The 16,494-nt window shown below is 48.3% G+C and overlaps 1 protein-coding gene across 1 annotated transcript; it reads right to left on the reverse strand.

Annotated features, from left to right (window-relative positions):
* Window positions 1-8,307: 8,307 nt before the first annotated feature.
* LOC142364748 (olfactory receptor 14J1-like) lies at window positions 8,308-9,135 on the reverse strand. The gene has a single exon (XM_075444876.1). The coding sequence runs from the start codon at window positions 9,133-9,135 to the stop codon at window positions 8,308-8,310; it is 828 nt and encodes a 275-aa protein (XP_075300991.1).
* Between the last annotated feature and the right edge of the window lie 7,359 nt (window positions 9,136-16,494).

Consider the following 16,494-nt stretch of genomic DNA (forward strand, 5'->3'; position numbering starts at 1 on the left):
TGCTGAACCTCAAGAAGCGAAGACTGAGGGGGACCTCATCCCAGCCTGCCAGTACCTACGAGGACGTCCTGGAGAATACAGAGTCAGTCTCTTCACGGTGCACGGCAGGAGGACAAAAGACAATGGGAGAAAGGCGAAATGGGAGAGGTTCAATCAAGACTTAAGGACAACATTTTTCCCCAGGAGCTCAGCCAAGTGCTGGAACACCTCACACAGAGAGGTTGGGCAGTCTCTGTCCTTGGGGCTGCGTAAGCCAAAACAGCAGGATGCAGCTAACAACCACAAAACCACACATGAAATATAAAGAGTAGATTTAATTTAATTACGTCACAAACCAGGGGATCTCTGATACAGCCCCTGGGCAGAGGCACAGAAGCAAAGCAGGAATGCAGACACCACAGAGCTCAGGCCCTGCTAGAGAAAGAGTGCGAGCTACTGAGCTTGATTCTTTCACCAGGGTATATCAGGGATTCACCCAGACATCACTTTCCACTGTGCCTTGATCCTTCCTGCAGCAAGGCAGGAATCTCAAGCATGTTTGACAGATTGCCTTGGAGTCTATCACAGACCTATGTTATCTAAACACAGATGTTCTACTTGTTGAGCACACAAGGCTAAACAATGATTAGTATGCTATATGTGTTTTTTGAGAAACCAGCTGCAAGTCATTTGAGTGTGTTTACAATCCTCCTTGTCAGTCTTCCATTATCATCTCACATGCAGCATGTGACAATCCAACAGCATACACAATCTCTCCTGCCCTGAAAGATTGTTATTGACAGATGGAGCCCAAAGTCTTGGGCTACGTGAACTCAACGACCACTTTAGAGGGATGACCCACAGATTAAGGAATGCTATCTCTGTGTGTAAATCAGAAGGCAGGAAAAGTGGTGGCAATTTATTGGGAGGTGTGGGATCTGAGCGTGATGTAGATGGTATAAAATAAGGGGTGGATGCTGTCTTGGTTTCAGCTGTGTCTCACTCACAATTTCTTGCCCTTGACCATCCTTGTACCTTCCCATGCAAACAGCCCATCTCTATTTACCCTTTCCTCCCTTTCTTTAGTCTGGCTTCCTTTGCACCTTTGTTTCGTGTTTCCAAGCTTGTCACCATGGCAATTCCTCCCTTAGTCAGCAGTTTCATTGAACAGGTACCTCCTTAATTCACCAGTGGTGTCCTGCAACTCCTCATGCTGCTGTCTTGTCAGAGGCACCACAAATCTGGTACGTACACATCAAAAACTGTCGAAACAGAGCTTCAATACAGGGGAAACTTAGAGAAACTTTCAGATTTGGCAGTAGAAGCCTGAAGAAGCTTTACATGAATTTGTAAGTTATTTGGTGGGGAAGAATAACTCACAGAAATGTGGTCAGGTGAGGACCTGAACACCTCAGAAGTGCTCTTGAGGAGAAGGGCCTGGGCTTTCCAAAGGATGCCATATGAGAGAGTGATGCATGCTCCAAGTGAATAAGGCCAACAGCATACAGGGCTGCATTAGGAGGAGCGTGGCCGCCCAGGCAAAACAGTTATCACCCTCCTTGACTCAGCACTGGTGTAGTCACATCTGGACTGGTGTGTCTGCATGTGTGGCTCCTCATTCTGGAGGAATGGGGAGGAACCAGAAAGATTCTAGAGGACTTCTGCCAGGATGGGTTCTACGGCTTCTGTGGAGAGGCTGAGGGACCTGGACTTCTTTAGTCTTGTGGAGGCTGAGGGCACTAAAGTAGAAGCCTGCATCTGCTTGAAGGGTAGTTTTAGAGATGATGGAGCTTTTCTTGGTAGTGAAAAGGGAAGGAAACCTTTACAAAATGCTGCTTGGAAGGTTCAGAATAGAGGTGAAGAAAAGGAAGTTCCCTCAAAGGGTATCCTTGTTGTGCAACAGGTCACCCAGAGGGACTCTGGATCAGCCCATGGATTTGAATTTCAAGGGGAAATCAGTGAGCATGGGAAAAAATCAGTGAAGTTATGGAAATGTTGGTGTGAGTGCTGGGTAGGACGTAAAGATGTATGCCTACAGGCTGAAGGGAAAAAAAGTGCAGGCATGGGACAGTGTAGGACAGCCGGCAGTAGAGACAGCTAAGGACTCTGGCAGACACAAAAGTTTCAAGAAGACTGAGGACTTTGTACCCTTGGCCATGACAGTTGCCTCTACCACTGATTCCTTCCAGGAGAAACATGCTTCTGAGTCTCTGGACTGTGTTTCATCCTCGCTTCTTCTTTCGGAAGCTGAGAGGTTTTGCAGAATTCTTTGCAATTGTCGTTGTTCACCCACACTTTCAAGTGTCCCCAAGATGATCCCTGAGCCATGTGTGAGGCACCGGACCGGCCTTCCCAGGGCCTGGGGCTGATGGCTTGCCCTTTCTGCTTCATAAAGCAGACCAAAGGTTTTCTCAGCATTGCAGCCACCTGCACAGTGCCTCTGCCTACCTGCAATCATGGCCTCCAATTCTCTGCTCTAAGGAGTCCCTGGGGAGGCTTTGTCAGTAATGGCCCTCAGTGGGGCCAATCAATGCTTCCAGGTACTTTCAGTTTTGCTTCTGAATTCTTGAGCATTTTTTCTATCTCCTCTCACTATCTGAGGTTTATGGACTCAACACCAAATACCCGTGGGGCTCATTAAAATACAGAGAGCAGAGCGCCAAGCTAACAAGCTCATGTAATTTTATTCAATTCTTCAAGACTCGTACAGCTAACAGGAGCTTTTTCATAGTGTAGATAAGGAGGAAGATGTTATACTGTTCCTAACAAAAAATTAAAATTTGTTTATTTTAAGGGATATTTTTAATTGCTTTTCGGTTTTCAGAATAAGTGGTAGAAACATTGCCCAAGTGATATTGTTCCAGGGTGTCTTCTCAGGAGGGCTGCACAGGTAGGAGAAGCAGTCCCTTGAGGTCTGACACTCTATGGACAACTTTGCTCCTCATCTCCCCAACCCCAATGTTTCTCTCATCGGCTCTCTTGGACTTATCTCATTGCTCTTTGCATCAGACTTCTCCACTGATCTCTGCAGCAGGATGTTACAGCTCCATTGCACCATCTCCCACCTACTCTCCATAGAGAGCTGGCTGCACACAGGCAGAGAAGGAGTTTTCCTATTTGCAAGAAAAGAAAAATTAAAGCACAATCAAGTCTCATAAACAAAAAACACACTATGCAAAGATACAGTAATTACAATCTACCTCTAAGGAGGTTTCCTTCCTGTAACGCACAAGCTTATGAGAAATATTGTAGCTAGGTAGAGGAAAATAAATATTTATAAACATATTTACAGAGTTGGCTAAGGAGACAATTAGACTGCTGAAAGGCAGGCAAACTTTTAACTCCCTGATGTCAAAACAGCAGTTTGGTAGGTGGCAGGAATCTGAATGAACAAAGAATTAGATGAGGAGAAAATGGAGATAAATGTATAGGGTCTTTGTCTAGGCAGCCTGCATCTGAAAAAATTACTTTGCAAATAGTCCAGACAGGTGAAAATATATGAAAAATTAGAAAAATTCCATACACCGTTTAACAGGCAGAATAGGGGTTATGAAGTTATAGCGACAGATCAACATTTCTTTGGAACATCCCCTTCAAAACTTCACGGCATTGGTCGAGGGCTCTTGTGAGTGAGGACAAGACAATGTAGTGCCTGTTGTTGAAAGAGGTCAGAAAGTCACCCCAGGGAACCCCAGGTTGTACAAGGTCACTTTGGCATTTCTGTGCACCTAAAAAAGAAGAACGTGTCCGAAAGCAGTCAGCATGGATTGATGATGGGTCAATCATGCCTCTGAAACCTGATTGCCGTCATGATGAAGTATCAGCATTTGTGCAAGAGTAAAGAAAAGTGGATGCCATTTTTGACCCTTCTGACATGGTCTCCCTCAACGTCCTTTTTCCCAGGTTAGGCCATTACAGTCTGGATGGGTTGACAAAGAAATGGGTAAAAAAGCATTTGGACCATCAGGCTGAGGGAGCAGTGGTGAAGGAGTCATGCCCTACATGGAGGTCACTGGGATGTACTGGGGCATTGTGGAGCAACAGGGGGAGTTATCATTGACTCCTCACGCATTTCTTCCCAAGCTCAGTTTCACTCCTAACTCCTAACACCCAAGTGTCAAAGGGAGGATGTGGAATGGGAGTGGCAGTCAGGTCATAACACTCTGTTTCTGAAATTCTCCATTGTGGGTCCTTCCCATTGGCTGCAGTTCTCCACAAACTGCTCCACAGTTGGATGCTTTCCACAGGGTACTGTCCTTTAGGAATGGACTGCTCCAGCATGGGTACCCCAGAGGCCATAGGGCCTGCCCAAAAACTTGTTCATGCGTGGGCTTCCCTCCATGGGCAGCAGCTCCTGTGGGGTGTGTGCTCCACTGTGGTGACACATGGGCTTGCAGTTCTCACTATCCCAAAGCATAAAGGCCAGCGCACCATGGCTTCTCTTCTGGACCAGACCACCAGATGTCCTGAAGGATGGCTGATTCCCAGCCCCAAGGGAGTTGAGAAAACTCAATGCTTGTACCACGCCAGTGTCTTGGCTATTGCTCATCCATGTTTGCCCAGTGTCAAGGTGTTCTCTGTTTCTTGCTCTGCTCCCTCCCAGTGAGAAAGTGGGTGGTGGGAAGGACATTGTGAGGGTACACAGCCACGACAACTGATCTAATCTGCCCAGAGGGATATTTCATATCATATGATCTCATTCTCAGGACAAAAAGTGTGGGACAGAGGAAGAAGAATGTGGAGGTTTTCATTGTTCAAGGAATCTGCTGCTCAGAGAGTGGCAGAGCATCGGTCTGCTAGTGGGAGGTTGTGAAGGATGGTCTTTGTTTCACTTGGTGAGGTCTTTTTAGTCTCTTTACCTATTAGACTGTTCTTATCTTGGGGTGATACATTTCAGCCTTTATATCTTCTTGTTCTCTGGCCTGTCCCACTGGGAAAGGGAAGAAACCAGTGCGCGGCTGGGTGTCTGCTGGGCTATTGGCCAGAGTCAACCCGCCACAGCAAGGAGGTTCTTAATAGCTTGGAGTGAGTTCAGTGCAGGGCCACCAAGATGTTCACGGATCGAAGCACCTCTCCAAGAGGAGAAACTGAGGGCAAGGGTCTAGTTTAGCCTTGAGAGTGGAAGGTCTCAAGAACTTCGTAGCAGCCTGTCTGTCCCTATGGGGAAGTATTCATGAAGTTGGAGCCAGTCTTGTCACCGTGGTTCTTGGCAGGAGGATAACAGACGTTACAAAGGTGTGGAATGAAGAAAGTTTCAGGACAGAGATAAGAAAAGTCTTTTTCTCCATGAGGGCATCCAAGCATTGCAGCAGGTCTTCAAGTGATATTGTACCATCTATGTCCTTGGAAGCTTTCCAGCCACCCCAGGATCAAGCCTTCAGCAATGTGGTCTGACTCCATGGCTGGTCCTGATGTGAGTGCGAGGCCAGTAAAGAGACCTCCTGAAGTCCCGTGTAGGAGACTGGAAATCTAAATGACGCTGGGGTTCCTTTCCCCTCTTGGTCTTCCCTTGAGGACAGTCGGGAAAGTTCTCAGGTTCCCCATGACCATGGAACTAAGTCAGATGTTAGTATAGTCAGGCCAGCTGCAGCTTTCTTGTCCTGCTCCAGGTAGCATTGCTCAGATGCCAGGCTGCCTGACAAGGATGTCAAAAACACTCTCCATCATTTCCTTTGCTTCCCCTTTCATTCCCTTTTCACTCTTCCCACCTCTCCAGTCCTACTCTTTAACCATCCTTTTCAACTCCTGTTTAAAATAAAGCCAAGTCTTCTTTACATTTCCCCATTTGGTCTGCATTTCCTCACTTTGGATCCTCCTCTCTTACATGATTACCACAGTGTTTTTTACTTTGATTAGCAAGTCCATGAACACTGGCACACTTTCCTTATCTGAAACTACTTTATTTATGGTCATATTAGAAGCACAATGACTCAGGATGACCTTGAGTACACACATTTTCAAAGCTGGACGGTTAAAGGTTTTGTCCATGCGGACCTGGAGGCACCTGAGGATTTGAGCAACAGGAACCTGAACCTTGAGCAGGAAAAGCTGCAGAATAAGTCCATGCAGCAGCATGGGAAGGGATCCGAATGGCAAAGGAGTTCCCTGAGGAGAAGGGACTGGGCATGATGATAGCAGATGTCATAGGAACCAGTGGGCTTCACATTTCAAAAAGAAAGTGGAGAAACCAGAGGAGGTCTGCCAAGATGGAGTGAGGGGCTGAAAGCATGAGGTGTGAGGACAGTCTGCGAGAACTGGGCCTCTCTGGCCTGCTGAAGGGGAGGCGTGGGTTGCCCTAGGAAGAGCCTATGCCTACCTGGAGAGATGACAGAGCCAAGCTCTCCTCTGCAGTGACCAATGACATGACAGAAGTAACAGCCACAGAGGGCTTTTTTGGAGCTTTAGGCTGAGCCTTAGGAAAAATAAAATGGACTGGGAGGAGCATCGCTGTGATCTCTACCTTTGGAGGTCTTCAGGTTTCATCTCCACAATGTCACAGTCAGACTGGAGGGCGGACAAAAGACACCCAACAGTCTCTTCCTGACCAACCCTTCCATGAGCGTGTGACTTCCTACGTGCTTTCTAAGAAGTGATTAAGCTGGAGCTGCGTTCCTCTACTTCACAGGAAAACTCCACAAACACCCCACGAAACCTCATGGACTGTTTGCATCCTGCTGTCTCGCTTGGCCCGTGAATACTGGGGAGACTGAGTAGTGCCCCATCAGAGTCAGGGTCTGGGATTCACACATTTCTTCAGGTCATTTAAATAAGACATTGTTCATTCCTCACCCTGGACCTGGCTGGGATGGAGTTAATTCTCCTCACAGCAGACCATATGTTGATCTGCTTTGGATTTGTAACTAAACCAGAATAGATAATCCATCAATGTTGTGGCTACTGCTGAACAGTCCTTACAGAGCATGAAGGTTTCCTCGTTTTCACACTCTGCCTGGGGAGTGAGTTGGCTGGGTGTACAGAAGAGCCTGAGACAGCTGACCCAAAATGACTGAAAGGATATTGCATACCATAAGAAGTCATGATCAGTGATAATAACTCAGGGAGAAGAGGATGAAATGAAGGCATTTATGGTCATGATATTTGTCTTCCCATGTCACTGATACCTGTATTGAAGCCCTCATTTCCTGGCAATGGCTAAACCCGTGTCTGCCCATGGGAAGCAGTGACTGAATTCCTCATTATTGATTGCTCACACATGCAAATTTTGCTTCACCTATTAAACTGTCTTTGTGTTGACCCATGAGTTTTCTCACTTTTGTCAGTGCCGACTGTCTCCTCCTTCATGCTGGGTGTATAAGGGTTGAGTGCGCAATTCATTCTGGGTATTTGGTTGTTGGCCAGGGTGAAACTATAAGTATTTCCTAGCACAGTGTTCTCCTTTTTAGTGTCTCCTTTGACCAACACACAAGCTCTCACCTAACTTGTTGCCTGTCCAGTAGAGGAGCTGAGAAATCCCTCAGAGTCAAACACTGCAGCAGAGACCGAGGGCACTTGGAGGAATCTCAGACAATGGGGATTTTCAAGATCTCTCGAGACACGGCCGTAAGCACCTAATCCAGTACCTGAACAGAGCTGACTGATAAGAGGCTTGGCTGAGAGACCACCTGTGGCAAGAGCTATGAGACCTGGTGTGTATGGAGTGTAAGGAGGAAAGTGATTTCCTTTATATTAATATGGCAGTGGAGCTGGGTATCACAAAGACCTGGAGGACGATGGGGGTGACCATGCAGCAAACATCCCTTCTCAGGACTGGGGTGTAGAGCCAGAGATGGGTAGGGTTGGAGTGTGGGGTGGTCAGGCAAGGTCGTGCTGGCACAGCTTTCCTGGGGTGTCCAGGGAACATGACACAGATCGGGCCCCTCTCTTCTACACCTTTCATGCCTTGCTTCCTTCACTGTGTCACCTGGCTCGGCACCATGAGCACCCTTCTAGGTGCCCTCACCCTGCATACTCAAACAGCGAAGCTCTACACGGGTGTTTTCCTCTTCTGGAAACTTTCCCGCCTAGGCCAGCCCTTCCCCAGCTCTCTCCACCTCCCCTGCATTCTCCCCAGCCCAGTCCAGGAGAGCAGTCCAGTCTGGGCTGGTCCCACAGAACTGCCCATCACGGAGTGCTGCAGAATTCTGGGCACTCACCCCACAGCCCAAACCACAAGATGTTCCCCAGATGATTTGGAAATCACTTGTGAAGAGACATGACAGCTTATTGCTGCAGAAAGTCTACTGACAGAATGAGCTTCTTTGTTGCGTCTTTGAGCTCCTGGTTCCTCATGCAGTAGATGAGGGGGTTCAATGCTGGAGGAACCACAGACTAGAGGAAAGACACTACCAGGTCCAGGGATGGCGAGGAGATGGAGGGGGGCTTCAGGTAGGCACACAGGGAAGTGCTGATATACAGGGAGACCACGGCCAGGTGAGGGAGGCACGTGGAAAAGGCTTTGTGCCGTCCCTGCTCAGAGGGGATCCTCAGCATGGCCCTGAAGATCTGTACATAGGACAGCACAATGAAAACAAAACACCCTGAAGCTAAAGAAAAGCTAACCCCAACAAGCCCAACTTCCCTGAGATAGAAGTGTGAGCAAGAGAGCTTGAGGATCTGGGGGATTTCACAGAAGAACTGATCCACAGCATTGCCCTGGCAGAGGGGTATGGAAAATGTGTTGGCAGTGTGCAGGAGGGAATTGAGCAAAGCACTGCCCCAGGCAGCTGCTGCCATGTGGACACAAGCTCTGCTGCCCAGGAGGGTCCTGTAGTGCAGGGGTCTGCGGATGGCAACATAGTGGTCGTATGCCATGACAGTCAGAAAACAAAGCTCTGCTGCTACCAAGAAGGCAAACATGAAGAGCTGGGCAGCACATCCGAAGTAGGAGATGTCCCTGGTGTCCCAGAGGGAATTGGCCATGGATTTAGGGACAGTGGTGGAGATGGAGCCCAGGTCGATGAGGGCAAGGTTGAGGAGGAAGAAGTACATGGGGGTGTGGAGGCGGTGCTCACAGGCTATGGTGGTGATGATGAGGCCGCTGCCCAGGAGGGCAGCCAGGTAGATGGCCAGGAAGAGCCAGAAGTGTAAGAGCTGCGGTTCCCGAGAGTCTGCAAATACCAGGAGCAGGAACTGTGTGACGGAGCTGCCGTTGGACATATGCTTCCTCTGTGCATGGGGACCTGTCATTAGAGGAAAAAACAGAGAAGAGTCAGGGCGGACAGCTCAGAGAAGCATAAAAGCCTTTCTCCTAGACCCTCACCGTTTCACACACACCTCATTCTTTTTCCAGGAGCCCTTTCTTCAGCTCTGTGGCTGCAATTCAGGTTAGGTTTTGCTGAGTGCAGCGGAAGGAGCAGGACCTCCTCCCTCTGGCTGCCAAGGATCCAGCCCTGCTCTGCAGCAGTGTGTTCATGGGCATGGTTGGGCAGGGCCAGACCTGGTGTTCAACTTCATGAAAAGAACCTTATCATATCGCAGAAGGGCTTTTCAGCATCAGCACTGGCAGTGCTAAGGAATGGGGATGGCAGAAGGCAGTCTCAGAGGTTTTGGGTTCTTACAGCTTCCCTCATGTCACCTTGGGTGTGTGTTTGGATGTCAGAAACCCTCAGCACTTCTGCTGCGCTGGGAGAAAATAGAGCGAGTCCTGCGAGGCAAGAGAATTGACTGGGCTTGGTGCAAAGATAGGGGAGATGGTTTATCCTTCCATCTGGAAGAACTGCCCTGGGCTTTCATTTTCCTCAGACAGAGACACTACGGAGAACAGAGACCAGTGAATGTCTCACTCTTACTGTGGGTCTCAGCACCCCACTTCTAGCCAAGAACAAAAGTGGCTCATTTCAACAGCCCAACAGCATTTCCTCGGTTGTAATATCTCTATGTTTCTCCATGGGGCTTTAAAATACAACAGAGACACTGCAGGTCACATTTTCATCCTGGAGGGCATCTGACACCTTGGAATGACACCCAAGGAGTTACCCAATTATCCTAATGACAGCTTTTCATTTAGAGAAAAGTGACTCAGTCCCCAGCCCCACAGGCTGCATTGCCCACAGCCCCACAGGTTAGAGGGAAGGTGGGACACTTGTTCCCATGGTCACACCTGCATGAACGGACAAACAAGATCACAGTTTGAGTCTGCAGCTCAGACTCCCATCCCCAGAGATTAACAGCAGCAAGAAGATAAATTTCAAGGAGACAAGAGGAGAAACTAAGGAAGAATAGAGTGAGGATTTGGCTGAGAGAGGAAAGGGGAGAGGCAGAAGAGAGAGGAAGGGGATTGCTCAGGACAGGCATCTGCACTGCAGGGCATGGCCAGGAGGTGCCCACATCTCCCCTGCAGCAGGGTTTCCATGAGCAGTTCCCTCCCTGCTTGCCCATCTCGACTGCCTGGAGCTGTCCCTGCCAGGAGCTCTTGCTCTGGCCCCACATCTCCTCCCTGCCAGTGCTCACAGACCCCAGTCCAGCCCCTGTGTGCCCAGCTCTGCCCTGCAGCCTCTCGGTGTGTGCAGGGACTGAAGGGCAGCTCACACAAACCCTGATGAAAGTAGCCAGGGGATGCTGGTGCTGTCTGTAGTCCCCACAGCTGGAAAGTGAAAATGCAGACTCAGGAAAGCTTCTCCTCTCTACAGTCATCCCTCCTTTTACACTCCGGTTTAAAAGTGCCCTGGGAAATGTCCCACTGCCCACCCAGCAAACCAAGAGGAGAAACTTCAGCAGACAGACACCTTGCCCTTCAGGGAACTCCATCTTGAGAAGTTCCCTTGGAAATGCCCTGGGGGTGATCTGGAGCTGTGAGCAGCCCTGACCCATGCAGCAGAAAGACCCTACCCTGCCAAGGGTCGCTCCTTCCACCCACAGCTTCTCCCTATAGCATTGTGGTGAGCTGCTTGGGCAGGGTGAGTCCTGGCCCTGGCAGGCAGCAGAGTCCCTGCCCCAGCACACAGCACCATGTTGGTGCAGAGACCCCGCACGGAAGGACAGCTTGGGACAGCCCGGGCTGCACATCCACCTTCCCAACCCTGCAGCCATCCTTGGGAGGAGGCAGCTGTCACGGCCTGTCCCTCTGAGGGTGCAGCAGGCAGTCCCTGCTTTGCAGCACACCCACACCTTCTACAACAGAAAAACTGTGATATTCCTCACCCCCCCATAGGCTGTGGGGTGTGCCAGCTTGAGGAGAGCTTTCCACAAACTGCAGGCACATTGCCCTTCATGCAGAGACTTACTGTGTCAATGGCTGAAAACATCTCTCGCCTAGTGATCACTCAGCATCCTCCCACTCCACACTGCCTTCAACCTCTCTCTACCTCGCTCCTCTCACCTTGCTTCCTGCTGTGCTTTGCAGAGGAGCTGCTGCTGGGCAGAGCTCACTGTCTGCAGCACTGCCCACTTGCCATGACGTCAGTTCATCCAGGAAGCTCAGCCTCAGCTCAGCAGCAGAGGACAAGCTCAGTGTGTCTCTGGTTCTTTGCCCTCTGGGCTCACTTGAGGTGTCTTTTTGTCTCCAGGGGAACCTGCTGTGAAACAGGCTGAAGTCATCACTGGTGATTCCTCCGCTGGGGAGAAACTCTCCTTTTCTACAGTGTCATTTCTCTTCTGAGTGAAACAGTTAGAAAGAAAAAACAACTTTCTTTGTGCCGTTATTAGACAGGACAAACAGAAAATGACAGGGAGGGATCTCCTTTACCCTAATGTAGGAAGGGTTTGAAGTCCTGGGGCTAGAAGAGGACTCACCTCCCGCTCGCAAACCTACAGGAGGTGGGGTTCTTCTTGCCTCAGTTCAGATGGACATTAAATAGTCTCCTGCATGGGAGCTCCTTGTCTCAGCTCCCTTGCTAATTATTTGAGGTGGAGGGCAGGAGGAAGATGTTCAGACACAGACACCTGGTGCCAGGTTTGGTTCCAGAGGTGACCAAGATGCATGCTGGTAACTGCACGCTCCACTGGAGAAGTTCATAGAGACAGATCAGTGTCTGAGGGCTTCTTCCTGGAGGCTGGTGGGAAATGCCTTTGAACAGCTTAAATGACAGAAAGTGACCGCATTTAAGACAACTGAATCTTTAAATACTCCTTATAGCCAGGGCTGCCTATGGATGCAATCACCCCTTTAAATGGAGTCATGTTCCACAGAGAGAGCTAAGTCTTTCTCTTTCTCCTCTCCATCAGCTTTATTGTCTGCATGGCCTTAAAAGTATGATGGCATTGGTCTTATGTGCATCCCTTCATTGCCTGTCCTCATTCAAGACAGTTGAAACTTCATTTAATTTACAAATACAGGCTTGCAGTTCTATGGAAGTTGCCAGAGCATTCTGGCACAGTGGTGTAACCAAGGTGATGCAATCAGTTGACCATAAACATGAACAGTGCTGCTATGTTCCTGGTAGAACCCAACCCACCTGGACTTTAGGACAGAGGGTCTATTCTCTAGGTAACCATTAATGCTAACTATAGTAGGTAATTGTGTTTTTGTCAAGAGAAATGATGGAGTGGAACACAGCTGCAGCAGGCACGCGAGGAATCCACTCACACAGCAACTCCCTGCAATGTACCATAGAGGATGGAGCGGAGTGAAGACTCCGTGGCCCTGCTCCGTGATGATAAAGCGGGAAGAAATGATCCTCTAGAACTGATCAGCAGCTCATTTGGCCCCCTGAGCCAACAGGTTTTCGAAACCTTGCCAAAGTGCTATCCTCTCATGAACTTTGCTCGTTTTAATATCATTTTAATACCAAAACACACCTCCATCCCGAAGGCTACCTGCCTCTGTGGTGCGACCACCCCTCTTCAAGTCTGCGAACTCGATTTTACGTGAACTATACCTTTAAACATGAATCGAGAGAAGTTTACACCAATTGCCAAAGAGAATAATATTGAATATGCATAAATATAATAAATATGTGTATTTTTGATTTATATAAACTGCATGGAAAAGCTATGAGTTATGTATGTTCAGTGGAATTATCCCCCATGCATCCAGCGCTGCAATAAAAAATGCCTGGCTGTTAACACTACATTGGTGTTACGAGGTTTTATTCCCGGATTTTCAGTGACACTATATCATTACAATCTAGGCATCACCATGCTCAGAACATTTCTGTCCCATATAAAGGTAAGCAGACTTTGGCCTAGTCTTGCAACTTTTAGTGGGGGACCTCATGTGAGAAGCACAGAAGGGCAGCAGAGCTCAGTACAGCTGCTCTTCAAAGACAGTGTCTCTCAAGCAGGAGACTGTGCATGTCAATTGTCAGGACAATAAGCTGGACTGTCAGGAGAGAAGCTTGGAGAAACAGGAAACCCATGGGGAAGCTCCATGGACAAAAGGAAGTGTAACCAAGGTGATGAAATCAGTTGACCATAAACATGAACAATGCTGCTGTGTTCCTGGTACAGCCCTGCCCATCTGGACATTAGGTCTGGGAACAGAGGGTTTAGTCCCTAGGTAATCATTAATGTTAAACAATAGTGGTGGAGGGGGATTTTTAATAGAAATAGCGTTACCAAATATTTGCTGGTGCATTTGTGGTACCTATCTATTGTGTAAATTAACTGCAGCAAGAAGTCATACATCTCCCACCAAAGAAGTTAGTTTTAATTAAAACTAGCAGGTGCCTAGAACTGATCAATATTAGAAATTGATTATAAAGATTGATTATAGAATAGAATAAAATCATAGAACTAGAACGTACACTCAGCTGTGTAGACACAGCTGTGTTAAGAAACCATACAATCGGCATGTTGCAATTGGGATAGAAATTAATTGTATGGATTGTATCTAATAGAATTAATTAAAGAAGCCGAGACGACCCTGAAACCAAGCAAGTCCTGAAACCAGCGACGGAGAATTCTACAAAGACGGAAGAACAGAAAGAACTTAGTAAATGGTGTACTCAAAGGAACGGAACCGTTGCTTAGGAAACTTATGAAGATTCTAGCCTTGATGTAATCGGTTTAATAAATGTCTATAAACTGGTCTAGCGAGTTCAGCTTTGCCACTCACTGAGGTGATGGCCCAACTCTGAGTTGTGAATAAAGCAAAACCTAGTGTAACCCACTCGTGTGAGGATAAAAGTTTTAACAGTCAAGAAGACCCGTTCCGCAGGGACAAGAGCCAGAAGACGACTGAGCTTGCGCAGAAACAGGGGTCAACCTGCGGACACTGTGATGAAGAGGATGAGACTTCATCTTGAGACCCCCGACGACCACCACTAGGAGGCACTGCGCAAGCGCAACTGGGAGGAGTGCATGGAAATAGACTGATTTGACTATGAAAGGAAGAGCTTATGTAATCAGATGAATATGTATATTTTGTTCTACATAAACTGCATGGAAAAGGTACGAGGTATGCACGTTTGGTGGAATTATCCCCCGTGTATCCGACGTCGCAATAAAGAATGCCTGCATTTAACACTACATTGGTGTTACGAGGTTTATTCCCGGATTTTCGGTGACAGGGTCTGACCTCCCAAGGGGAATGACAATAAAAGAGTGTAGATGTCAGACCTCAAATTGTTGTCCCAAAAGTGTGGTCATTTACGCGGTGCACAGTACGCCAATACACACACAGAGCAGAGGGGTTGTCTTTCTTGCAGATATGCGTAGATGTTGGTGCTAGGTGATAATTCCACAAAGCTAGCACAATGTTTAGCAGAGTCACAAGTTCTATATACTCTTACCAAAACAAAGCAATTACTCATTGCATTCTGTTTGTTTCATCACCTTACACGCTTATCATAGAAGTTTACTCCTTCCTTACTTAACTATGCATACTTGCAAGCTGGGGAGTTGCAGACTTTTTGGTTCTGAATTGAGTCGGTGGTCGCAATCTCCCCCTGCCGCCTTTACCTTTTCCCTAGTTATCCTCAATCTTTGTTAACTTCATGATTCTTTGGCAATCATCCAGCTTTCAGTGCCTTCTGGGCTGGGTGTTCCCCTTTTATCAGTCTGTTAGCTCCTCTTCAAGGACACAATTGTTAGTACAGCATGCATTGATTATACAAAGTAGTCAAGCCTAAAATTAAACCATGTCAGAAGGATGGAAGCATTTCTACCCTGTGTCATAGCAACCTAAGCATCACTATGCTCAGAATATTACTGCCCGATATGAAGATAAGCAGACTTTGGCCTAGTCCTGCAACTTTTAATGAGGGAGCCAATGTGAGCAGTACACAAAGGCAGCACAGCTCGAGACATCTGGTCTTGGAAGATGGTGTCTTTCAAGCAGGAGGCTGTGCATGTCAATAGTCAGGAAAAAAAAGCAGAACTATCAGGAGAGAAGCCCAGGGAAACAGGAAACTCATGTGGGAGCTCTATGGAAAAAAGGAAGGATACAAGAGTTGGATGCACGGGTGGAAACAGAGGAGAAATTCAGAAATGTGTCTGGGTTTAGAAAAGCCAGAGCTCCACTAGAGTTGACACTTGCAAGGCAGTTCAAGGCCACAGCAATGAGCTGCTGCTCCTTTAGCACAGTTAAAGAAGAAACAAAGATGGTGTGTGACCACTGCTGAATTCAGGAGGAGCGGAGGTAGATATGTCTGAGATTGTCTGTGTCCTCTTTGCCTCAGTCTTCTTCAGCAAGATCTCCCCATTCCAGGTGCCTAAGAGGAAGAACTCTAAGTGAAACCCAGCAATGGATGGAGATTAAGTCACGGGTCCCTTGGATAAGGTCAACTCTTAATAGTGCATTGGACCACAGAATCACAGAATCACAGAATTACAGAATGATAGGAGTTGGAAGGGACCTCTGTGGGTCATCTAGTCCAACCCTCCTGCGAAGCAGGGTCACCTACAGCAGGTTGCACAGGACCGCGTCCAGGCGGGTCTTGAATATCTCCAGAGAAGGAGACTCCACAGCCTTCCAGGGCAGCCTGTGCCAGTGCTCCGTCACCCTCAGAGGGAAGAAGTTCTTCCTCATGTTCAGACGGAAATTCCTCTGCTTTACTTTGTGTCCATTGCCCCTTTTCCTGTCGCTGGGCACCACTGAAAAGAGCTTGGCCCCATCCTCCTGACACCCACCCTTCAGATGTTTGTAAGCATTTATAAGGTCCCCTCGCAGCCTTCTCTTCTTCAGGCTGAACAAGCCCAGTTCCCTCAGCCTCTCCTCGTAGAAGAGATGCTCCAGTCCCCTCATCGTCTTTGTAGTCCTCCGCTGGACTCCCTCCAGTAGCTCTTCATCTTTCTTGAAGTGGGGAGCCCAGAACTGGACAGAGTACTCCAGATGGGGTCTCACCAGGGCAGTGTAGAGGGGAAGGAGAACCTCCCTCCACCTGGTGGCCACACTCCTCCTAATGCATCCCAGAATGCCATTGGCTTTCTTGGCAGCCAGGGCACACTGCTGGCTCATGGTTAACCTGTTGTCCACTAGAACACCCAGGTCCCTCACCGCAGAACTGCTCTCCAGCAGGTCCGCCCAAAGCCTGTACTGGTGCATGGGGTTGTTCCTCCCCAGGTGCAGGACCCTGCACTTGCCCTTGTTGAACATCATCAGGTTCCTCTCTGCCCAAATTTCCAGCCTATCCAGGT

The sequence above is a fragment of the Opisthocomus hoazin genome, chromosome 29, assembly GCF_030867145.1.
Source record: "Opisthocomus hoazin isolate bOpiHoa1 chromosome 29, bOpiHoa1.hap1, whole genome shotgun sequence".
NCBI lineage: Eukaryota > Metazoa > Chordata > Aves > Opisthocomiformes > Opisthocomidae > Opisthocomus > Opisthocomus hoazin.

Bases quoted from the DNA above. Each gene is read 5' to 3' on its own strand.
- LOC142364748 (XM_075444876.1), bottom strand. From the start codon at position 9,135: ATGTCCAACGGCAGCTCCGTCACACAGTTCCTGCTCCTGGTATTTGCA.